This window comes from Spinacia oleracea, chromosome 6 (assembly GCF_020520425.1).
Source record: "Spinacia oleracea cultivar Varoflay chromosome 6, BTI_SOV_V1, whole genome shotgun sequence".
Classification (NCBI taxonomy): Eukaryota; Viridiplantae; Streptophyta; class Magnoliopsida; order Caryophyllales; family Amaranthaceae; genus Spinacia; species Spinacia oleracea.
This window is the reverse complement of record NC_079492.1, coordinates 136,708,953-136,734,261: the sequence shown is the minus strand read 5'-3', so window position 1 is coordinate 136,734,261 and position 25,309 is coordinate 136,708,953. Positions and strand designations below refer to the sequence as shown.

Below are 25,309 nucleotides of genomic sequence, written 5' to 3'. Positions count from 1 at the left end.
ATGGGTTGAGTTGTTGGGCTAAATGGAGCATTAGGCTTGGTGTGGTGTGATAGTATTGGGTTGGTAATATAGCTATATACTTCCTCCATTCATTTTTACTCGCAACGTTTATCATTTTCACGCATGCTAATGCACAACTTTGATTATTAATATCTTTAATTCTCTTTAAGCAAAAATTATAAAAAGTTAATATTTAGAAAATACTCATTAAGATAAATCTAATATGATCCCACATGACTATGTTTTATCTTACGAATAAACCACCAACAATGATCAAAGTATAATATGCGAATAGTGTAGAAATTACAAACTTGCGAGTATTAAAAATCGGAGGAAGTATTATTAATCAAGACTTATCACTTAGCACGTGGCACACGCACGGTTATTTAATGATATAATTAACATTAATCTTTTTGCGGTTATTAATTAATTAATATTTCGGTATTAATTAATTACTTATTTTAAATAGGATAATATCAAAGGGCATTTATTTAGTAACTGCCATATTGGTTCCCTATTTAATCTAATGCATAATGATAATGTTTATTACGTTTTTCATATTTCTCACAATGTCAGTTTTCTTCCAAAATACATGTTCATAGGAATGGTTGAGTGTATTGTATTCCATTCGTGATTAGGGAATCCTGAGGGTAGATTAGCTTTGAATCCCATCAGCAATATAGTGGGGGCTAATATTATCCTAAGGACATAAATTAACTCGTCCTAATCTAGTTTATATATTTTGGTTTTCATAATTCAAAATTTAGTATTTAACACATAAACATACATCTTTCCTATTTATAATAATGTCTTTAAACAAGCTAGGAAGCTCATTATTATTTCATTAAATAAAGCTTGATTAATTTATTACTTGAAGATCGACAAGTCTCCCAATACCAAGTACATAAGGTTTGTCCATTCATACACACCAAAAAACAAGTCCTTCGATCATTAACCATTACCTAGTACTACGTAGTACTCCACATGCATCATTAAGATTAATATGCTTTACATACATAATTGTTAGTAGTCAACTTGTCATATTGTCCAATCAACCACTCATCAAGGATTTCACATGATTAATTTACTAAACACTCTCTCCATCCAACTAACAATTTAATTGCCACAATTATTTTTTAAAGGTCAACATTAATTTACATACTTTCACCATATATATAAGCACCTGTACGTAGTATACTAATACACAGGATCGCTCCTAATATTTTGAAGGGTGCATGCAAAAAACTAAACATATGCCCCTTGATCTATCTATACTAGTAGCTATATATTAAAGGATGTTTTTATAAAAGTCTACATACCACATGTGAGAAATACGGTTTGGATAAAATCAAATCTATATACATAAGACTTGTTTTTTTCGCCTATGTGCTTGTACCTTGTGACTTGTGAGTATATATAGACAACAAAATAAGCGTATTTAAGATACAACTGATTAAACGGTAAAGATTCTCGAAAATATGCATGTATGGTACAACAACATTGAATGAGTTTATTATACTACGTAGTAGTTGTAATCATTTGAAAGCCAGGTCTAACAAATTGAGTGGGTTATGTTCGGACAGACGTTGCGGTTCCAGAAGCTGATGAGGCATCCATTAATTTTAATTCACTCTATTATTCATGACTAGTTTAATGTAATTTTAAATTTGATTTCTTAACTATTCTTAATTTCAGTGGTTAATGTAATGTAATAGGATTCTAGTGTAACAAGATTGGGCTCTTGTTCTTTTTTCTGTACTTGAAACAAAGTTGTAATGGAACTTATTTGCCAAACTTATGTCAAATTGATAAATTGTCAATTGACGTTATTGTAGCTTCAGTTTGGACAATGGCTTCATTTGTCCTTGTTCATTTTGTCAGGATAGGGAAGAATTATCAACATTATTTTGTTTTTGTTGGAGGGAAATAGTTTTTTTAAGGTGTGTAAATAGATGTTAAGGTTTCGTGTGTTTATAAAAAAAACAACGGCGACGTAATTATAGATGTTAATTTTAATTTTAATTTTTGTTTGGGGTTTTTTAAAACATAATTTTGGTGGGATTTTTTTGTGTTAGATATTAAAATGATATACTCCGTAGTGTAATTCGATGTAATTATGATGTCATTTGTCAGCATAATTGGCTGGAAAACGGATTAAGGTAGCAATTGACGTTATGCGTTAGAAAATTAGTAAACGACAACTTTAAAAAAAAAATCTAGATAGTAATTGACAAGTCTGTTAAAGGTGATAGGAAGTACAGATTACTAGAAAGTTAAGAAAATCTCCTTTGATAGTGTTTTTTCTTATACATTATACATTAATTAGTGTGCAAGTATGGTCAAAGTTTAGTCAAATTAGGAGATGGGATGAGATGATACTATAAAATTCATACTAGATCATATCTAACCTTATAAAATTTAAATCAAAACTGCTTATTTCATGTTAAGAGAACAGATCCCTAGAGTAACCATATACGGAGTATACAATGTGTAAGAGAATAAAATCACATTTCATCTGTTTTTATTTTTTTATTTTATACTCCGTAGTTGCTTTATTTGAGGTTTTACGCTTGTGAATACACAATATTAATCACTATTATCTCTCATTATATATTAGAAAAATTATTAAAAATTGATATTGTAAAAGTATATTTCTATAGGAATCTAACCAGACGAGATGAATATATATTTTTTCTTACCTGGATCACAAAAGACGACCATAAAAAAGTACACGAACAACGTCAAAATCCAATGGTGCAATAACAAAACAAAAAAAAAAAAAAGAACACAAGAAACAATTGACGATTTAAAAAGAGCAGATGATAGTTTAATTAAAGTTGAAACAATTCCAGGCAGATATGTGGACCACGAAGATCGATGAGAAGCCATGGTTTCATTGGCTAAGGATCTTCCTGATACGGCACGCACTGAAAACCAATATGAATTTCTTTGTTTTCCTCACAACATATTCCAACCCCAGCGTTATAGGAACAATAAGTATTGCCTTCGCAACAGTTTGGTTGGAAAACGGAAATTACTTGCGAGCAAATCTCTTCTTTCTCCGAGCACCACCACCCACCATTAACTGCTATTGCTAACAAATGAGAAAGCATATATTAGTTCATAAAATATACTCCGTACGTACGTACGTAATAATATTATATTATTGAATTGAATTGGGTAAGAACTAACTAATTAAGAAGAGAGGGATCCAAGCTTGTAATACTTTACCTGATGCCATAAGGATTAAGGCTACTAATCCTAACATAAGCGGCTTCACCAACGCCATTTTCGTTGACTTTTTGTTAGCGGCTAGCTAGCTAGGAAAATATGGATTATGGATCGGTTTGGGTTTAGCTTTTATTCACATAAACATGCATCTTCCCTATTTATAATAAAAATAGTTAGGCGTTTATAAGAAAGTTTACGTGATATGTGGCGCTCTACTTATTAGTCGTTCTCTCCATGTAATCTTCGTCTACATAAAAAAAATGGCAAACATGGTTTGTGTAAGGTTTGAACTCATAACCTTGAGTTCAAACAATAAAGGCTTTTACCACTAAGCTATTACATGTTTCATGTGATCATTACAAAAAATTATATATAAGTAAACGTTAATGTTATTAATGTAGTAACCCGGGGCAACGCCCGGGCCTAAAAACTAGTTATTTTATTAAACAAAGCTTGAATAACTAACATTAATTTATTGCGTAGTACATTATTATTATTATGATTAATATGCTTACAAATATACTCCCTCCGTTTCTTTTTGTTTGTTACGTATTTCTTTTAGGGTGTTTCACAATGTTTGTTACGTGGAAAAATATTTCCTTTTATAAACTTATTATACTATCCTTTTTTGTGCCAACTTTTAATTTTAATTGGTCCGATTTCTCAACTCATTAAATTTCTTTACAATTTCCCAAGTATGTTAAGTTAGCAATTATCTTTGTGTTTTTCCATTATTGGTTCATTTTGATAAATAAAACAATCTTATTGGTTGTTGTAATGATAGTGGGTTGAGGTTTTACTTGGGTTTATTTTTTTAATAAAAAAGCAAAAGAATTTTTGTTATACGTTAATAAACGTGCAAAAGTCCAAACGTAACAAACAAAAAGAAACGGAGGGAGTAATTGTTACTACCTCCGTTTCATTAAGTTCTTTACACTTTGAAAAATGTGTCCAGTAATTAAAACTTTAACCTTAAATTCTCACTATTAATATATCTATCATAAATTGTCATGAGATATCTTGTTAAATTCGTCTCAAAAAGTATTTTATAAATATCAAGTTTTTATAATTTTCAGTCGTACAGAATTGAATATATTAACGGTCAAACATTACACTGCAATCCATGCAAATAGTAAGTGTAAAGATTTTTTGAAACAGAGTTAGTAGTTGATATTGTCCAATCAACCATTCATCAAGGATTTGACATGATTCATTTAATAAATGCTCTCTCCATCCAACTAACCATTTAATTTGCCACACATATTTTTGTAAAGGTCACCATTAATTTCCATACTTTCACCATATATATACTTCATCACCAATGTATAGTTGTACACGTGTCGTTCTTAACATTTTGAAGCTCATCCCCTTAATTAAACTAGCAAAAGATGCACTTTTTAGTTTTTAGTGGCACAACTATAACTAATCGGCCACAACTTTTTGTATTTTTTATGGGAAACCTTCTTCATTTCTTTTTATACTTCTAATAAAAGAATCATGTATTCATGTATTATTAATGCAATAAGAATGAAAATACTCCGTATAAATGAGCCAATTATGTTTATTAAGTAGTAATAAATTTTATTTTGAATCTTTTAGAAATAATATTAATTACTCAATTTCGACATGCATATTAGTTCTGACATGGACATGATTTGAACACATTGGTTCAGTTCTGGATGTACATAATATGGATGGATCGATCCTGATCTAGACATGATTTGGAGAGATCAGTTTTGATCTGGATAAGATCCATACAATATTTTTTCTAATCTGCACATGATTTGCACATATCGGTTCTAATATGCACATGATCTAGACATATCGATCGGTTACGATTGGCTAGACTTGGATAGGTCTGTTTTTATCTTGCATATCGATTATTACGTGGACATGATTTTTTCTAATCTAGACATATCGATTATGATCTATACATGATCTGGACAAATCCGTTGTGAAATGGACATGATGTAGACATATCCCTTATAAGCTGTATGTTACTGGACAAATCAATTCTGATCTAGACTTGATCTTGACAGATGGAATATGATCCTAACATGATCTAGACAGATCGATTTTGATCTGGACACTCAGTTTTGATTTAGCTATATTTGCTCTTAGAAAAATTGGTTATGATCTAGATATATTAGACCTGATCAAGACGAGCCCGACCCGACCCGCCCGAAATTTTTACAGGTTTGGACAGAATTTTCCGGCCCGGTTCCTGGGGCCTGGCCCGACCCGGCCCGAAAATTTAATTTATTTTTTTGGTGGGTTTGGGAAACACAAAAAATGCACTTTTTAGTTATAAATTTGGCTCGACCTGAAAAGCCTGGTATTTTAGGCCCGAAAATAGCGGATTTGGGCATAAATTTTTGGCCCAAATCTTGGCCCGGCCCGACATACCGGGCCGATTTTTATGCCTAGGCCCGGCCCGACCCGCTATTTGATCATGTCTAAGATATATGGGTTTTGATCTAGAGATATCATTTATGATCTGAAAAAATCCTCATTGATTTGGATAGATTTATTCTAATCTAGACATGGCTTGGATACACCTGTTATAAGCTGTACATAATCTAGACTGATCGGTTCTTATTTGTACATGATTTGGACATACAGTTTTAGTTTTTACATAATCTGGACAAATTGCTTATGTGAATTTGAATATTCTGTTAATGTTTTATTATTCCTTAAACAATAAGAATCCATTACACCACCACCGCCGTCAACAACAATAAAAACAATACGGAGTAATATAATAATGATAATAATTAATAATTGTAATACCCTTATATTTTATGATATTATAAAATATTTAATATTCAAAATAAAACATATATTTATTTATTAATGTTTTCCTCATTTTTTTATAGAGGTAAGGAAAAAAAAATAGACTTAGGAGCCACTCTGCTCGAGGGTTACACCTAAGTAATCATCCGATACTATCTTTTTTAAGGTCTGACTACTATCATTCTGAATATACATCGAATCCTGAACTAGGTGTCATACACTAGCAATCCAATCCGCCGCTCTGTTTGCTCCTCTATAGATGTGCTTGATTGACTGAGGAGAAATGTAACATAAGTGACTTGATATCTTCAATGATGTTATGAAGCTTCCAAGGGGTATTCCAAACACCTTTTACTGAATTGATCACTAAGAGGTTATCTCCTTCTATAAGAATTTTTGAGATGTTTAAGCTGATTGCTTCTTAAAGACCTTTGTGAAGAGTCATTGCTTCCGCCATAAAGACTTGGGTTGTGCCAAGGTTGAAAGTCGTTGCACTTTTGATATGACCCGTTGAGTCTCGAATAATGATACCCGATGCTGCTGGATTTCCTTTGCACGAGTCGTCGAAGTTGAGTTTGAAGACTCCTAGAGGAGAAGGAAACATCTCACCATAATGGGTGGGGAGGTGGTTGGAGGAGGTGGAAGATGAGGGGTGGCAGGGTTATGGGATTGAATAGAATCCAGATGAAGTCTATAATCCCATTCTTTATAGAGATTGTAGGCTTTGAAGTAGAATTACAAGTTTGAGAATGTCATTTGGGAAAAGATAACGCTATTCCTTTCCTTCCAAATGGACCAAAGAAGAAAAATGAACTTCATGAGAGTACTGGGAAAACGCCATAGCCTTTAAGGGCTGTGAATAGATCATTAAATCTGATAGTGCAGTCAAGCCAGTTGATAGTTAGTCTAGTTTCCCTCACCTGGGAAGAGGCAGAGCAGTGAAGGAAGAGGTGGTTCATAGACTCTATACTAGAGTTATAACGTGGGAACATGGGGGTTGGGATGATTTTTCTGTTGAATGAAATTTCTCTACAAGGTGAGCTTTTGTGACAAATTTGCCACAAGATTTTTTTTTAAAAAAAAATCTTTGGTGGGATATCTAGCTTTCAAATCTATCTGAATTACCACTTAGGCAAGTTGGGCGATGTTGTGTGTCATCCAAGTAGTTGATTGACTGAGAAGTCTCCAGAATTAGTGCATCCTCATATCGGAATGTCCTGCTTATCGTGCAAGGGAATGAGGATGCCTTTGATTTTTTGAACTAGATGTTTAGGTAAGACTTGATGTAGTCTTGTCGTGTCCCATTTTTAGAGGGAAGAATGAAATATGCCACTCAATCCTCTATGTTTACTGTTATGTTATGAAGGTAATTTTTAAGGCTTGATTGTATGGCCCAATTGTCATTCCAGAAATTTATATCTTTGCCATTTCCTAGTTTCCAGAGGATTCCTTTTCTAAGGATCTTCCTTTGGCTAAAGATATGTCTCCAAATTGTGGAGTCTGAGCTTTTAGGTTTGCAAGACAAGAAATCTGTATTATGAAGATATTTCTTCCTCATTAGCGAGGCCCATAGGTTGTTATTAGTTAAGATATTTCAACCTAGTTTGGCAATAAAGGCTCTGTTGAGAGGATTTGTTTTACGGAGGCCAAGACCCCCACTCGATTTAGGGTGACACACTTTATCCCATGCAATAAGGGGGATAGAGTTATTACTAGGGTTTGAATTCCAGAAGAAGTGACGGTGAGAGTTATCATGATTGGTGGTTGTTTTTTTTGGTAGAAGAAAAGAAGAACACATGTAGACTGGTAAAGCTTCAAGGTTACTTTGAATAAGAGTTGTACGACCTACCTTAGATAGGAAGTGTGTCTGCCAGAGAAAAATGCGAGATTCATTCTTTTGCATAATTCTAGCATAATCTTGTTTATTTGGGGAGAACCCTGAGAAATGTGCACCCACATATCTGGTAAGGGAGGTTGATTTGGTCATGTTAAAAAGGCCAGCAAGGGTATCTCTTCTAGAGTCAGTAATTAGTTTGGAGAAAACGATGATTGATTTATGGAAATTAACAAGCTGGCCTGAGAGAGAGCAAAAATTATTGATAATTTGTTTAAGTGTGTTGCAAGCTGAATTGGTAGCTTTACAAAACAGGAGACTGTCATCAGCAAACATGACGAGGCCAGGGATTTTAGTGGTGCATGGGGTAAGCTTGAAAGCCACCCCAGAAGACCCATCCAAGCTCGCACGGGAAATCATGGTAACAAAGACATCCATACATATGATGAAGAGATAAGGGGACAAAGGGTCTCCTTGACGTAGCCCCCGGGAAGGACGAAAGGCGGTAGTATTGCCATTAACTTTGACCAAGTAGGAGACTGTAGTGACACAAGATTTGATCCATTCTATTCATTTAACCAGGAAATCTGGTTGTGAGAACTGTACAGAGGAAGTCTCATTCAATCCTATCGTAAGCCTTTTCCATATCTAGTTTTAGTGCGCACCACCCCACTTTTGATTTGGAGTTTTTGAAGACATTAATAATTTCTTGTACTATTAAGAGGTTGTCATGGATTGAACGTTTTGGAGTAAAGGCATTATGAAAAGTGATGTGGCAAAAAATAATTGGACATCGTGTCCAATGATAGCTTGACACATATCCTTCATAAATGGCACGAAGGCCCAACTTGTTTGACAGGCCCAGTCCTAAAAAGGCACCTTAAAGCCCTTTATTTCAAAACGCACCAGATAAGGACACATGTCTTCATCTCTAAAGATCAGTCAGTCATATAATTAGGATTTTTGGACACTTCCCAACAACCCTAGGCCTATATATAGTCCAATTCCCAAGGTAAAAGGGGCAGGCAAACTATCTTTTCTCTGCCTTCTCTCTAAAATTACTTTTCTCTCTAGCCCATACTTACTTAGGCGTCGGAGGGAATATTCCTACGGGAATATTCTTGTTTTGCAGGTTGCCAGAGGTTCGTGCCAGCTCATACTTGATACCTACGAGGAACGCGTGACACGTCATCACCGTAAAAGATCCCACAACAAAAAGGGCTGACGTGGGTTTGCAGAATCCGATTTAGACGGGAAACAAGAAGTTTTGCAATGGCCTTGTAGATGGTATTGCAGAGACTGATTGGAATACAAATATTATATTTTGATCCAATTTGTTAAGAACTTATTTACATTAAATGATAACGAACTAACTCTAGTTAGGCTTTGTTTGATACAACATTAGTAAAGGAAGGAAATAGAAGGAAAATAAAACTTAATTTATTTTCTGTTTTTTAGTTTGATGGAAAGAAGTGGGAAAAAAAGAAAAAAAAAATTAATTTGACAAATTTTAATTTTCTCTTTCCTTCTAAACTCCCCCAATCCGTGAAGGAAAGGAAAGTGAAAATTTATTAATGGTATTTTCCTTTCATTTACCATCAAATCTATCTATTACATACACTAAAACAGACACCAGGAATGACACGTGTCACTTCCTGGTGTAAAATTTTCCCGCCAAAAAAATATTTCCTAATTTTTTTTAATCTTTTTATTAACTGTTTATATATGGAAAATATAATATTTGAATATCGATTAGAAAATAATTATATATCACATAATAATTTGCTAAAAATGAATTTTGGTAATGTTTTAGTCAAATCGATATGCTTATAATGAAAAATATATTTATTTAATATTTTGATCAAATATATTATTATATCGAATATTTTGGTAAAAAAGGCTTAACAAATATTTAAAATATGTACAGTAATAATTAGTAGGAAAAAAACTGTATTAGATGACTAAATGAGTATGTTCAAGATTTATTGATGTAATATTTTTAGGTAGAGAAATATTTCAGTCAAATACTAAATTGGTCAAATAATTTAAAAATATCTGTGCATGCACGGGACCTAATCTTATTCCATGTGATTTTTGAAACCAAATCCACATAGCAATGTTTTTCTTTTCCTTCCAATTCATTTCTACCAAACAAAGCCTTAGACCATGTGCATCTTTGACCTTCGATCAAGTGAAAAATAATTTATCTCTCATCCTTCTCCTTCTTCCACTAACTTGACATACCACTTACTTAAATTTTCCATTTTTCTTCTACAATCTTGACTCAAGGTCATTAATCAATTGTCTGTTGGTTCAGTGGTGATTGAGGTTGAACATGGTAGGGAGGACCCCGTGTTCGATCCCCCGCAACAACAATTGGGAGGGGACTGAAACCTAACCACTCAGAACTTGCCCTGAATCCGGATTAGCCCTAAGGGTGAACCGGGTGGTACACCAAAAAAAAAATATACTCCACTTTAAATTCACCTTCAAACACAATTATTAATTTTAACAAATAAATAAATATGAAATTAAATTAACATATGTGGCATTGTAAAAACCTTATCCTGAAAATTGTACACACGTGGCATCGTAAAAAACTTATCATAGAAATTTTCTTAAAAAAAAAAGATGCAGCACATGACCCCCCCAAAAAAAAATGCATTGCATGCATGCATACAATACAAAATGATTTTAACCAATATTAGCCTAAAATAATACTCTGTATGCAAACAAGTAACAACTATTGCCTAGGCTCCATGCAAGTTGCGTTTTATTTGGCCCCACATCCTTTTTTGATTAACTTGACTTTGGGTCACATATACGACCCGGGTCAAGTTATAAAATTTTAACCCTTGTATATTGTCAATATTATACTCCCTCCGTCCCTTAATACTCGCACCGGTTTGACGAGTGCGGAGTTTAAGATATTTGAATTGACTTATTAATTTAATGGGTGTTAGTTGATAGTGGGGTATTTTTATAATATAGTTAGTGGAAAATGTGTAAGGGGTGGAGAGTGGTGAGTGTGAGGTGTGGATTTTTAAATGATTTTTTGTAGGGAGTATGGGTGTAGGTGGGGTAGTAGGTAAGTGTGAGAAATAATATAATATTGGTAAAGATTTCTATTTATAGAAGCGGTGCAAGTATTAAGAAACGACCCAAAAAGGAAAGCGGTGCGAGTAGTAAGGGGCGGAGGGAGTAGTCATTTTGTCTTGTCAATTATCACTTGACTCAAACAAGATCCTTTTTTTTTTCACCGTTTGGGTACTCACTTCCCAATTCCGGTGAAAATTAATTAAAGCCCATTAAAAACTTAAACCCTTGAGTTAATATGTTAGTCCCTTGGTTAGCAAAAAGTCAGTCCCCTAATTTCTTTTAAACAAAATCACCGTAATTTTTTTTTCTTTATTCGCCGCTTCTTCTTCTTCTTCTTCTTCTTCTTCTTGTGGAGCTTGGATTCAAGATAATTTTGTAATTTTTATTTGAAATTACTCTCTTTTCATGAGGTATGTTACTTATATCAATTTATTCTTTTGTTTGTTACTCATAATCGAGTTGCTTATTGTTTGAATGCCACCATTGAATTTTGGTTGAGTTAAGGTTTATGATTTTAAAAGTAACAAAATGGAAACATAATTCGGCTTTCAAGTAGTTGATGAATCAAATTATGATTTTTGATTGTGTAGTGGGACATCTAATCAAAATAAATTAAGCGAAAAAACCATAATGTAATTAGACCTAGGGTTTGATCACAAATTGGATTTTTTTTTTTTTGGTAGAACAGAGGGGGGTAGAATTGTTGGATATGGGAGGTTGACTGATTCTTTTAAGAGAAATTTCCGTCAAAATTGTCATATAAATTCTAAAACTACAAGGTTTACTTTCTCACCTTTTGGTGGACACCAAATTATGAATTGTAACAGGAGATTGTAGACCCCAAACAATCTAAATTAAACAATAGCTATAATATCTAATCTCAACTCTTTCCCCTTCTATTTCCAATTAGTACTTTTGCCTCTTGCATTTTCGATCATACATGTGTTATGTTAGACTATTAGATACTACATACTATGAAATTAACTAGCTTCTGGAAATATTAAAACATTATTACTATATAATTTGAGGTAGTGCAAACAGAAGTACTCTTAGTATACTAGAATGGATGAAGAGAAAACGTGTGTTTCTTTTTGTTGTACATCAGGTCTTTATGTTTATGTACTTATTAAGTTAATATTATTTGAAACTTGTCCTTACTATTATTATTATTTGTGCAGATGGATAATCTTCCAATGTCTATTATTGTTCATTATGGTGGAAAGTGGGAGTATAATCCACATTTGCAATATGTTGGTGGTAGTGTAAGGGTGTTCGACGGTCTGCCTGTTGACATGAATGCAAGTTACATGAGAGAAATTATTGAAAGCTTATGTTGTGATGATATAATAAAACTATATTATTGTGATCCTTTGAAAAGCATTGCAACAGGAGTTAGGTTTCTTAGCTATGATGATAACACTTTTGTGAGGTTTCTTAGCTTGTTAAGTATGTATAAGGTGCTGGATGTATTCACTGAGCATGCGGATGATGGTGAGGAAGGGGGGATACAAGGAAGAATTTTGTCAGTATTGGTGCTAACCGTGATGAATTTGAGGATTGGATCACAAAGCAGTGTTGCATCAGCAAGTACACACCATGGTGGTCTATCATCAACCATTATACAACAAGGAGGTTCATAATAGCAGGTTAAATAAATATCTTACTTGAACATAATAACTAAACCTAGTACAATATATCGTTAGCGATATGATTACAATGCTTGAAACCATAACTTTAATTTGGCCTTGTATATTATTTTCCTATGATGCATATTTCTTTGGTTAATATTGATACCATTTGTACATTGTAGAATTCGTCGTCTTGGTAATGTACATTCTTATTAAACCTGAATGAGTTTGTCAATTATCATTTGTCAACTAGGAAATGTTGCTTTGTACAAAAGTTGTTTGGGTGTTACTATGGGTAGTGTGTTGCTTCTCCATTTATCTATATTCAGGTATAGTAAGTTTAATATTTTTCTTTACTTCATGGGCTTTCATATTGTATAAAATGAAGTAAACTACGTAGTATTTTTTCAAATTTTCATTAGTACTTTAAATACTTGAAGCTAAACTTTTAACCTCTTATTACTGTATTTGTTTTCTTCGAAAGGGTGTGCATCCTGGTCTCAGGTTTGTGTTATGAGAACTGACAATACAGTAGCAGTCTAGCATAATACATAAATTTTTGTACTTCAGAGGATCAGATTTTTTTTCACTCTTTTGTGAAGTGTTGTTTCAAGTAAAGCTTCATTGATTATTTGGCATGTTGGGTTTCAACTTATATTAATTGCCGACTTTACAAGGCCTTCTCATTATTAGAGCCTCTGTTTCATTTATAATTTCCATTTTCTTGATTACGTAAATATCACAACTAAGGAAATGCATCTAATAGTTTGTGAGACAAAGCCATTAGATATTTACTTGAAACACAACTACAATCGTTTTTTAATTGTTTCAGAAGCTTATGAAAAGGAATATAATTTGCTCTTATTCACACTTCTATGATGCAGGAATGATAAGGGCTGATGAACAACTCGTCAAGAAGAGTATTTATGTGCTGCTAATTGGAAATAGAATAATGTTTTTTAGGCTATCTTGGAAATATTTATTTGATTTTGGCAAGATATTGTACTTTGTTTTGACATTGATATGATATTTATTAATGACCGTTTGGAACTTAAGGAACAAACATAAATTTCTGTTTCTTTTTTCTTTTTTTTAGAAGTGCTAATGCAATTGTTGGACATATAATGATTATTTAAAAAAAAAAAAATCAAAGTATGGTTAACGGTGAGTTAAAGGTTGGTTAACTCGCCAGAATTGGGAAGTGAGTACCCAAACGGTGAAAAAAAAAAGATGAGTACCTAAAAGGTGAAAAATATCAAATGTTAGTACCTAAATGTTACCTTAACTCGAGAATAGAGACGCATCACACACTTTGGGCTAACTTTTCTGTATACCCAAACTTTGTAGTTGAAGAAGCGCGGCTGAAAAAGTGAAGAAAGAAGCACTAATCTCTCTCTTCCACCCTAATCTTCAACCATGGTCAGTCTTACTTGCTCTCTCTCGTCTCTACCAATTTATCTTATCGTGGTTTTTGTTTAATTGCATAATCTGTGATCTCTTAAATGTCTGTTGTTGATTATGAGTTCTGTATCTGCAGCATTTCATTTGGGTGTCTGAAATTTTCATCGTTGTTTGGTTCTTTAAAATTTATGTGAATTTCTGTGATAATTTTTTGCGAAAAAGTGATCTGGGTGTTATTTTTTTGGAGTTTTAGTGGATGATTGCTGTGATGAAGAACTGTGAATTGATCATATCGTTGATGGGTTTTTGGGGTTAGAGGAGGGTAGTTATATATTCATTTGATCGAGTGATTTTATGCATTGGTTTTTCTGGGTTATTTGGTGTTGGAAAATGGGTAAAATTCTCTGTTTTTAGAGACAGTTGTTGCTTTTGAGTTGAGGCATTAGCTGAAAATGGGCAGAAATCTTTTGAACTGAGGATGTCATTGTAGGTGGGGTAATAGCATAGTTTCGATTATGGCTTTTGCTTTTGTTGTGTGGGGGTGGTGGTGGTGGTGAATTGGTGATGGTGGTGTTTCTTTTGGCTGCTGAGAAATGGGTATGTTGATGAGGTATTCACTGCTGTGCTGTTGCTCTCGAATGAAAAGTGTTTTGTCTGCCCAAGTTCTAACATTTTCGCCGAATGATGATGCTCCAATGTTTTTTGCTAGAATGATGCATTTACATTTTAGTATAATGTTGGCATTTTTTCAATGTTGGGCTGTGAAATAATGTCACATTCATGTGGGAGAGATGCATTTGCGTTTGAGGAATGACGTGATTAGGAAGAAAGTGAGGGTTATACCGATAGAGATCAAGATGAGGGATAATCAACTAAGGTGGTTTGGCCATGTAAGATAGGAGGTCAAACGATGCGCCGGTTAGAAGAATTGAAGAGTGGCAAATAGATGGAATTGTGAGGGGCTGAGCCGCTGAGGGTAGGGGAAGACTAAAACAAACATGGAAAGAGGTGATTGAGAGTGATTGATTTTATTGGGGATTGAGGAAAGTGGCGTTAGATAGGGCGGAGTGGGGGGAGATAATACATGCCGACGACTCATGACTTTTTCATCTCTTTCTCTTTATTTCTATTTTCTTTGTAGTTTTTTTTTTGTTTTCCTATTTATTTTTATTTAATTTTTCAAAACTTATTTTTACCTCTTCTATAAACCGGCCTATCCTGTTTTCGTGTTCCCTCTTTTTCATGCCTCATGTTTACTCTCTTTAACACCACCTTTTATTTCTCTTACTTCATGTCAGCCTACCCCAATCATATGGGATTAAGGCTTGGTTGTTGGCATCTTTTTGTTATTGAAGTTACCTAGAAAATTGCATACAAAAACAGCTGATTGCAAGGGTTAAATGGAAGTTTTCCATTACTTATTTTGTTTCCATTATCACTAATAGTAGATGAGTGTTGTAGTAGATAAATACGGTGAAGACTGTTTGTTTTTTTCTTTTTCCTATTTTTTTCCGTAGAAGATCTAGAGCCTGTTAACTCCTTGAGCTGGTTATATAATGTCTTAATTAGAGAGTATTTATTATGCTTTCGAGAAGCTTTGTCTTTAGTGGTGTATTTGTCATCAGGTTGTTTATGAAATTACCATATGGCTTATGCATATGAGCATATCTGTGTTTAAATAAGCGTATTCCTCATGATATGTTTATCTGAATTGCAGACAAGAGGATTGAAGAAGCACATGAAGAGGCTGAATGCCCCAAAATGTTTGGATGCTTGACAAGCTTGGTGGTGCATTTGTAAGTGAAACAAAGTTTCAATCTGCTTACTTGCGGTTGAAACACTGTAATTTGTTTCTTATATTTGATCCATAATGCAGGCTCCTAAGCCCTCATCTGGTCCCCAAAAATCAAGGGAATGCTTACCCTTGATCCTCATTCTGCGTAACAGGTTAAAGTATGCTCTTACATACCAGGAGGTCATTTCTATTCTGATGCAATGACATGTCCTTGTGGATAACAAGGTCAGAACTCAGAACTGATAAAACCTACCCTGCTGGTTTCATGGGTATGTTCACTTTCAATTGCTATCCAAATTTTCTTTTATGGTTATAACTTGTAAACATGGTTAAAACTTAGATTTCTTTGTTGTGCTGTGATGCCACCAGTGTTTTCCTTTAGTTGTTTTTCTTCACTAGTGATCTTTCTGATAGAGACAGGGAGATTAGTCGCTCATGCTTCCATTGGTGTGTTAAGTTCATTCATTAATCATTATGAGACGTTTTTGGTTTGTATTACAAACTCTGCAAGGTCAAATGAATTTAGTTTGGCCAGAAAGGCATTCCCTATCTGAACACCTATTACCTATACGTTACCCAGACCCATTGATCAACTGATCAAGGCCAAGGACACAATCAAGCTTGACCTGCAAGAAAACAAGATTGTTGACTTTGTCAAGTTTGATGTCGGGAATGTTGTTATGGTAACTGGAGGAAGAAACAGAGGACGTACGTGTTGGAGTCGTTAAGAACAGAGGGAAGCATAAGGGAAGTTTTGAGACTATTCACATTGAAGATTCTGCTGGCCACGAGTTTGCAACTCGTCAAGGCAACGTTTTTATCATTGGCAAGGTCACTAATGCATGGGTATCTGTCCCCAAGGGTAAGGGTATCAAGTTGACAATTTTGGCTTTTAAACTTGCAGTTATAGATGTTATTCTTATTTGCTCATATTGGAGATGAACATGATTGTAGCTTGTCGTGTATCTTTTCCATTTCCAGATTTTGATTCTCTTGTAAAAGGCTAATGATTATGTGGTTTTTATTTTTGCTGTTTTGCAAAATCTATGGAATTTAACTGTGATGTTTCTATTACCCCCTTTACGTTATGTTGAATGAGTATTAGCTCGTATTCCTGTTTAACAGTGAATCTGCCATGTGCTGGTGTGTATGATCAAGGGTAATAAATCTGAACTTCTGTATGAATACGAAAGCCTGAATTATGAAACTTCCTCAGTAGTTAATGGTGGACGACTGGGTGGAAGTATCAGTTTCATTCAAAGTTACAGGCTTGGCTTACAAAATGGTGTGTGCATGGATTTTACACTCCATGACCAAGATTTGACTCTATATACAGGCTTACAGTTCTGATTTTGCTGTATCTTGACTCTTGAGTCTTGAGTATGAAAATTTTCTCATATTGATATTATACTACACAAAACAAATAAAATTCGAACCAAAATTAGTTCATCTCAAATTCACCAGTCTCAAAAATTAATGTATCGAATTCATGATTTACACTTATCGTAGTAAACTACTCCGTAATTGAAAGTAGGGTACGGATGTGACTCGAAATCAGCGAGTTATCATCCAAAGTAGCTCGATTGCCACCTCTATTTATCGGCCAAGAAATAATATCTTGAATGAGCCCTATGCCTAACCCACATATATGAATTAGTGGTGATGAAGAAAGGGGAAGTTAAAGAAGTGCAACCACCATCCGTGGCTTTAGTGGGAGTGAAGTGACTAGGAAACATTATCCTCTTCACTTACTACTACCTGGTTTATGCACACTTAACAACACTTAAAGAGTGGGTAATCATCACATGGAACCAACTTTGCGGTTGTTGTGGACAATGCTCAAAATCTCTGACTATTAGTTTATTCTTTGGAGTAGAGAGAGTCACGAGGGCGATGATATGATGTAGATCATATTCGATTACAGATGTTAATTACTACAAACGAAATATTTCGTAAGACTTTAACCAACTAAGCTACTTGACATCCATGATCCTTAATCGAATAAAATCATGCATGTTTAAACACAAAGGGCAAAAATAACAATAAAAAAGGCACCAAAACACGAATTTGACTTGGACCTACCTTTACGGCCTTAACGGAAAACATTGCAGTTGGGAATCTTTGGTAAAGAAGGATAAGGAGGGAAAAGCAAAATTCCAAAGGTATTTCAATTCCACCTTACCAATATCACCATATGTTCTTGTCATCTCATATTCTTCTCTCCTGCTTTCACAAATTTGATCTTACCCTGCATGGCTTATGAGGGATGAATGGATGATTATAATTTTATAAGTTATCGGACAGTTAAGGGCATTTTGGTCATTTTAAATGTGTTTTTAAGGGCGTTTTCTTTAGACCTTGCAAAGAAAGAGGACGTTATGCAACATTTGAATGGATCTTTGGGATTTATGGGTAAGACTGTAAGATAAATGACTTATATAGTTATATGGACTTGACTCTTCACGAGCTCTCTGATCGAGTCTTAGCTCATTAGACATTTTTAAAAGTCGGGGGTGAGATAAAATACCATTTCCATTTCTGAATAATTCTTAGTAGATTGTAGTTCTAATTCGGAGTAAAATTTTATGACACTTGAAAAAAGTATAGAAACAAATTAATGGTTTCCTTTTAGTTTTAGTCATCATTGGCTCATTGAATAATTCAAATTATGACAAAATTTTAACTCTAAAATGACAAAAAGCCCCTTAACCACATTACGGAGTAGAATGAATTAGTGATTAGTGAACTCAAAATTTCATGTTGCGCCTTAAAACTAAAGTTATCATTACATAATCTTGGTACTTCCTTTATGGATATATTCACTAATGTGACAAACCCCACTAATAACCTTTATTACTGATAATAGTATTATTCTTCTTTGATAATTTGGCTCATCAGTTCAATTTCAACCAATTGTTTCCACTAATGAAGGTGATTAAAAAAAATCCACCAATTATGATGGGGTATCATTATTTGTTGTTGAAACAAGTTTACCCTAGAACCTTTGAGTATATATCCTGATCTTCTTTTATAGTCTAAATGAACCACAAAGACATTATAAATTACAAAATACAGGAGTTTGTGCGAGTGCACAAACACCTCATTAATTTCTATATTACTATATAAATTGAAGAAACCTTATATTAAAAGTAAAGGGGAAAAGTTGTTAAAGAAAGAAGAAAAAAAAAGCCTTAATTTACTCTGGGGAAACCTTTCTTCATTATAGATTTTGTATTATTTTTTCTAGGTAATTTGTATTTTTATTTTGTGTGAAATGGTTTTACAAATAGTACAACATTTGACTTTGAGAGAATATATATAAAGGAGTGAAGAAAGCATAGTAGTAGCTGGCTTAAGTAAAAATATGGAAAGCCTAAGGAGCTTCCTCTGCTTCAAAACCTCACAATCATCTGTTGTCTTTCCAACTCCAACTACAACTACCTTCACCAAGCTTCCTTCCCGGTTTTGGCACAAGGCCAAAGGTAAGCTTCAGGGAAATTCTGAAAGCATATATTATGAATAGAATATGTTCTTGTTCATGAAATAAACATTAGATTCATTTCAAAAGTAGATTCATATTCATATCTTCTTGTTCAATTTTCAAGATCATATACCATAATCTTACATATTTTTTCTGCTTAATTCAGCAGGATATGCTGTTTTTGGAGCGAAACAAGGTAAATAAAACTGATAAACTCCTTATTTTCTGAATTCTGAATGTTGATAAGTTCTGATAATGGCACAATGTGACAATGGTTTATTGATTTGGCAGCTGGTAAAAGGAAAGGACTTGTGAGCCTTTCTAAAGACAAGGAACTGTGTGAAGGATATGCTGATATTGAAACTATGTGGAAGATGATCCATTCGACCTGTTCTAAGGATATTCACAGCGATGGAAACTGCAAAAGACCTCGATATCTAGTTTTCTGTTTTAAGCCAAGTTAAGTGAAAATTCTCAAAAGAGAGAGTACATAACTTCGGTTGATTGTTTTGTAAAATAACTAAATTATAAGTAGGTTCGCGCTATCTTTTTATTCTCGATGCTGTTGTGTTTAAGGGTTTCTGAAGCTGGATTCAAGAACATTTCTGCAAAAAAAAACTGATAGAAATGAGAAAATTAAACACAATTATGTGGAGAATTTTATTAGTTATTAAAGTTTTGAGTATATTTGAAGCTTTAACTGTCAGAAACCGCATAGCACAAAATGTTCACTCAGTTTACATCAGCAAATATCACATCTGAATTACATATGCAAGCTTCTCTTATATATATAGTCTAGCCATTTCGCGCTATCTTCATATATAGGGAAACTTCAAGTTTAGATCATTGTAAAGTCAGTAGACAACTAAACACACATAACTTTCAGAAAATCACATGACTGAAATCATAACTTAGCAGGAAAAAGATGCCTGAAGTTTACTGCTCTTTCGTGAGACTGTGAGAGAAGATTTCCGGGACACCAGAAACATTTTCAATGGAGTGACATGATCTAGAATGTTCTTGAATACTTTAATCTAGGTAGGAAAACAACTGAAGTGTCTGAAAAAGGATTGATAAGCCACAAAGAGAACCCTGAAATTTAAAACTGTCAGTTTCCTTTCAGAAAAGTTTTTAACCCCTAGTTCATCAACAGAAAAAGAGACAAATATTATTAGCTCCCTATTGAAAGTGCTTTGATTGTTAATGATTTCCCCGCAGTTTGAGATCGAGTGTTAGTTGCTTTAGGCCTTTAGAACTCACCTTCAGTGAATTTTTAAGAACGGGGAACCACTGTTTTATTCTACTGTTTATCAATTCAGGAACAAAAATCTCACTGACTGCCGACACTCTAATATACAAAACAATCTGTTCAAATGCTGCAGTAACTCTGTTGGACTGTTTAGGGATCAAAGTGATTCTTCACTGATCTCTATTATTTAATTGTACTACTTTTATTATCAAAAAAAAAAATGCTGCAGTAAATTGGTAAATATACCTCCTATGAAAAAGTATACCTCCTATGAAAAAAATGCTGCAGTAAATTGGTAAATATACCTGCAATCACTTACTCGGATTCAAGTGCTTCTTCCACGTCTACTAGAATATTTCGCTGAAGTTGGGTGTTGAATGAAATTAGTGTTGATTAAACTGTACAGAAAAGTAGAGATCCCACTATATAAGTACCATTAAAAAAAAAGATGTTCTTCACCAGTCTTTGTGGAAAAGAGAGGAAGAATAAAGGCATATATCATAAGAATAAAGAGTGCATCTCCTTTTCCAACACGCTCAATCTTTGAAGTGGTCATTATTCTCTACTCAAAACAGCTTTACTTAACAGGTTGAGTATTATCAGGTTTCCCATTTCTAGTGTTTCCATAACTTTATACAGATTAAGACCTCAAACAACTTGCTAAGCATCTGATTCTGTCAACCTCTTGCGCGTCTTGTTATTCTTCTTGACTTCAAACATCCAAACATGTCAAAAGGCGATACATCAGAGTGAAGTGAGTTATCTGGAAACATGTCTGAAGACTCAAGGTACACAAGTAGTAAATCAGACCTTAAAAGTTATACATCCTGATAGAGTATAAAATTAATCTTAGAGCTTCAACCATCAACTTAAGCTTTTGGTTGAGTTGGTCCTTTGACATGGTATCAGAGCCAGCGTGACGCAAAGGTCATGGGTTCAAATCTCATCTACCCCTTGCTTTTGGTTGAGTTGGTCCTTTGACACATCCGTTTCATATGCTCATCACACATACAAAAAGTACAAGTATTCAACATGGGAATCACATACGGAGTATGAGTTCTGACAAAATAAATTGTACTTACAGTTAACCATGATTGAAAAGTTAAATGATTAAATTGTAACAACCGGCAATTGAGGATAATCAAAAGGAAAAGTATAGACATATTATGAAATGAAAAGGAATCACCTTCAAACACGAACGCAAAGCCTTACAACCTAGTACTATATTTGGTCAAGACATCTAACAAATTGTTGGTTGACAGACACGGCCCTCATGTCAAAATCTCACAACTTTATAATACTGTATCTCAAAAGGGAAAGTTTTAACCATTTTACCTTTGCTATGAACAGAATTACTCCAACCATCACCACAATTAGCGGGATAACTTGTTTGTAAAATTATCTCATATGAAAGATCAGAAACTTGACCTAGGAGGTTTAAGTCTGATTTTAATCCTATACTTAATCTCTTGAAGCTTGAAACAAACCTATCAATCTGTCATTAAATGAATCAGAATAGCCTGAACTCGACAGAAATGGAACTAAGGAATATTACGCGTCCTTTACATTTGATAATGCTTGTCTACCTCAGGATAAGTCCGATCATTAATGGTACAGAATGTTGATCTACATAACTTAAGCCACCCCTTTTTTTTGACATCTCCCTTCCTATTTCTGTCCCATTTTCATCCTGTAAGGGAAGGTGAGTACACAATCCATTCTTTATTCTCATTGTGCATAAATACAGTGATGCAACATAACAAACACAAGTATTCTAAATATGGATTCCACATATGACAAACTAAATAGTATTCAGAACTAACCATGATAAAAGGTTTATGGAATATTACATGTTCTTTTGAAATCACTAGAACCGTCAATTTAGGACAATCTACAGAAAAATGGATTGATAATTATAACAGGCAGATTGATTACAATTACTGTTGGTGATACTGCAATAGTTGACAACACAGTGGAGCATACATTGGATCAGCATTACAATGCTGGACTTGCCCACAGAGGATTGCTACCCAAGTAACCGTTTTCTGTTACACTGTCAGCTATATGACAGCTGTATTATTTCCCATAATTGTTAAAGCCTTGTGATTGGCTGAGTATTATTTCCTGTATAATGATTGGTTGTGACAGCACACCAACACAGGAGTATATATAGTTAGTTATGCAGCTTGTAATAGAACTAACTTTCATAATCTTCTTAGCCTGTAATCGATTTCATAATTCTAATAATATCTCTCTCTCTCTGTCAGTCTGTTATACTGCAGTAGAGCTACAAAGTTTTCTGCGTTTGATTTGATCATGAATACAGTTTTCAACATGGTATCAGAGCAGTGATTCAAGATCCTGAATCAGTGACAACTCCTGAATTCGTAGATACAATTGATTCCAGAAACTCAGTATCTTGTTCTTGAGGGTATGATCATCTGATTTCGATTATCTGCAACTATATTTCCTGTTTCTGCTTGATTCTTTCTGAATAGTGAAATAGTTGATTGATTCTGTGTTTGCATCAGTGATTAGACTATAGTTCTACCTGTTTCTCTTCCTGAAATTGTTCGATCATCTGTTCGATCAACTGTTGGATCAATTTTTTGCTTGATTTTAGCTCAAACTATTAACCTGAAAATTGTTGATCTAGTTTATCAGATTAACACATAAAAAATCTCTTTTGATTTTCTTTTCCTCATACATTCAAATCATTCCTAAAACAAAAAAAAAACACAGAATCTTACCAATGACAACACAGAACTTACCACCTAATCAAGATCCTGCTAGTCCTTTTTATCTGCATCCTACAGATAACACTGCAAATCAGTTGGTTTCAGTGAAGTTCAAGGGAGAAGGATATGGAGATTGGAGAAGGAGTATGATGATCTCTATGTCTTCTAAAAATAAACTAGGCTTTGTGAATGGTAGATTGCCAAAACCTGATCCTACTGATATAACATATGAAGCATGGTTGAGATGTAATGACATGATGATTTCATGGATATTGTTTAACCTGGATTCGGTGATATCTAAAAGTGTGTTGTATTTCAATACTGCAAGAGAGATATGGCTTGACCTAGAGGATAGATTTGGATTTGTTTCTGGTCCACAACTTTATGCACTTGAAAGGCAAGCATCAGACATCACACAAGGTTCACAGAATGTAGCTGAATTCTTTACTGAGATCAAGTCAATATGGGACAAGATCAGTGCAGCAAATCCTCTTCCAACTTGTACTTGCAACTTATGCACTTGCAATTTGACACAAAAGATTTTCAAGATGCAACAAGAACAGAGGTTGATGCAGTTTCTTATGAAACTAGGAGAGCATTTAGCTGCAGCTAGAGGCAACTTACTCATGATGCAACCACTCCCAACACTATCACATGCATATAGGATGCTGGCACAAGAAGAAAGACAGAAGGAAATTAGTGCTCCTGTGCAGCATGAGAGTCATGCTTTTGCAGCAGACAGAAGAAGGTATAATGATTACCAAGGGAGAAATAATTACAGAGCGCAGCAATCAGGCTATCCTAGGAACAATTATCAATCAACTGGAGGGAACAAAGCAACTGGCTATAAGAGACCTCCATCCAGCTACTACTGTGATCACTGTAAGGTTAATGGACACAGCACAGAGAGATGTTTCAAATTGCATGGTTTTCCACCAGGTTTCACAGGGTTCAAGAGTGACAAAAGAGCTGCTTCTGCTGTCTATACTGATGAAGCTTACTATGATGATATGACTGAATATCAACAGCAATATTTTCCTAATGACAGAGAGCAACAACCACAACAGCCACAGGCAAACTTTTTCACACCAGAGCAATGTACACAATTGCTAAATCTACTGAGCAAGCAACAGGTTGAGAAAGTGGCTGTCACAGATACTCAGTTTGAGGAAGGGGACAGTTCAGGCCATGCATTCATGGCAGGTAACAATTATTGCTTTCTTACTTGTTCTCATTCAAGTTGGTTGTTAGATAGTGGAGCTTCAGATCATATGTGTGCTAGTCTAAGCATGTTTGATTCATATGAACCTGTTATTGGAACCGGAGAGTGCATAACAATACCAGATGGAAGGAAAGTAAGTGTTCTTCATAAGGGAACTGTCACCATAAATGAAAACATACAGCTGACAGATGTTCTGCATGTTCCAGATTTTCAGTACAATTTGTTATCTGTGAACAAACTATGTACTGATCATCAATGCACTGTGTCATTTACTGCTGATAAATGTTATCTTCAGGGCCATTTAATGAAAGAGAAACAGGTTCTTGGTAGTGTGAAGTCAGGTCTTTACAGTGTGGATTCAGAACAACATCAGTCTGCAACTTCTTCCACTACATGTCTAGCAGCAACAACATGCACAGATTCCAAGGTTTGGCACTTGAGACTTGGACACATGCCTTATTCCAAGATGAAATTTGTTGTTGATTCTTTAGTTTCTACTGGTCTTGGTGATAGTATATGTCAGATTTGCCCTGCAGCTAAGCAAACTAGAAATTCCTTTCCCATTAGTAGTATTAAGACCACTAAGATGTTTCAAATGATTCATTTGGACACTTGGGGGCCTTACAAGAATAAAACACACAATGGTTGTACTATGTTTCTTACCATAGTGGAGGATTTTACAAGAACTACTTGGACATATCTTTTAAAATCCAAAACTGATGCTGTACCTGTACTTGTCTCTTTTCTGAAAATGGTGGAAACACAGTTTGATTCAAAAGTCTTGTGTGTAAGATCAGATAATGCACTAGAATTGTGTGGAGGTGACATGAAATTACTT

At 34.4% G+C, this 25,309-nt stretch overlaps 1 protein-coding gene, 1 long non-coding RNA gene and 1 pseudogene across 3 annotated transcripts; 2 read left to right on the top strand and 1 right to left on the bottom strand.

Annotated features, from left to right (window-relative positions):
* Window positions 1–2,741: 2,741 nt before the first annotated feature.
* On the bottom strand, window positions 2,742–3,369 carry LOC110804792 (uncharacterized). The gene is made up of 2 exons (XR_002537828.2): window positions 3,232–3,369; window positions 2,742–3,094 (listed from the first exon to the last, which is right to left on the bottom strand). It is a non-coding gene; the product is annotated as an uncharacterized lncRNA (long non-coding RNA).
* An 8,766-nt stretch (window positions 3,370–12,135) lies between these two features.
* On the top strand, window positions 12,136–16,855 carry LOC110804766 (40S ribosomal protein S4-like; annotated as a pseudogene).
* A 2,090-nt stretch (window positions 16,856–18,945) lies between these two features.
* LOC110804781 (uncharacterized) lies at window positions 18,946–19,822 on the top strand. Of its 2 annotated transcripts, none has more exons than XM_022010391.2 (3): window positions 18,946–19,263; window positions 19,432–19,458; window positions 19,554–19,822. In XM_022010391.2, the coding sequence occupies exons 1-3, from the start codon at window positions 19,146–19,148 to the stop codon at window positions 19,724–19,726; spliced, it is 318 nt and encodes a 105-aa protein (XP_021866083.1). In that variant the 5' UTR covers window positions 18,946–19,145; the 3' UTR covers window positions 19,727–19,822. The 2 variants fall into 2 exon arrangements, with proteins under 2 accessions (XP_021866083.1, XP_021866082.1); XM_022010390.2 differs by having other exon boundaries at window positions 18,955–19,263; window positions 19,429–19,458.
* Window positions 19,823–25,309: the final 5,487 nt, after the last annotated feature.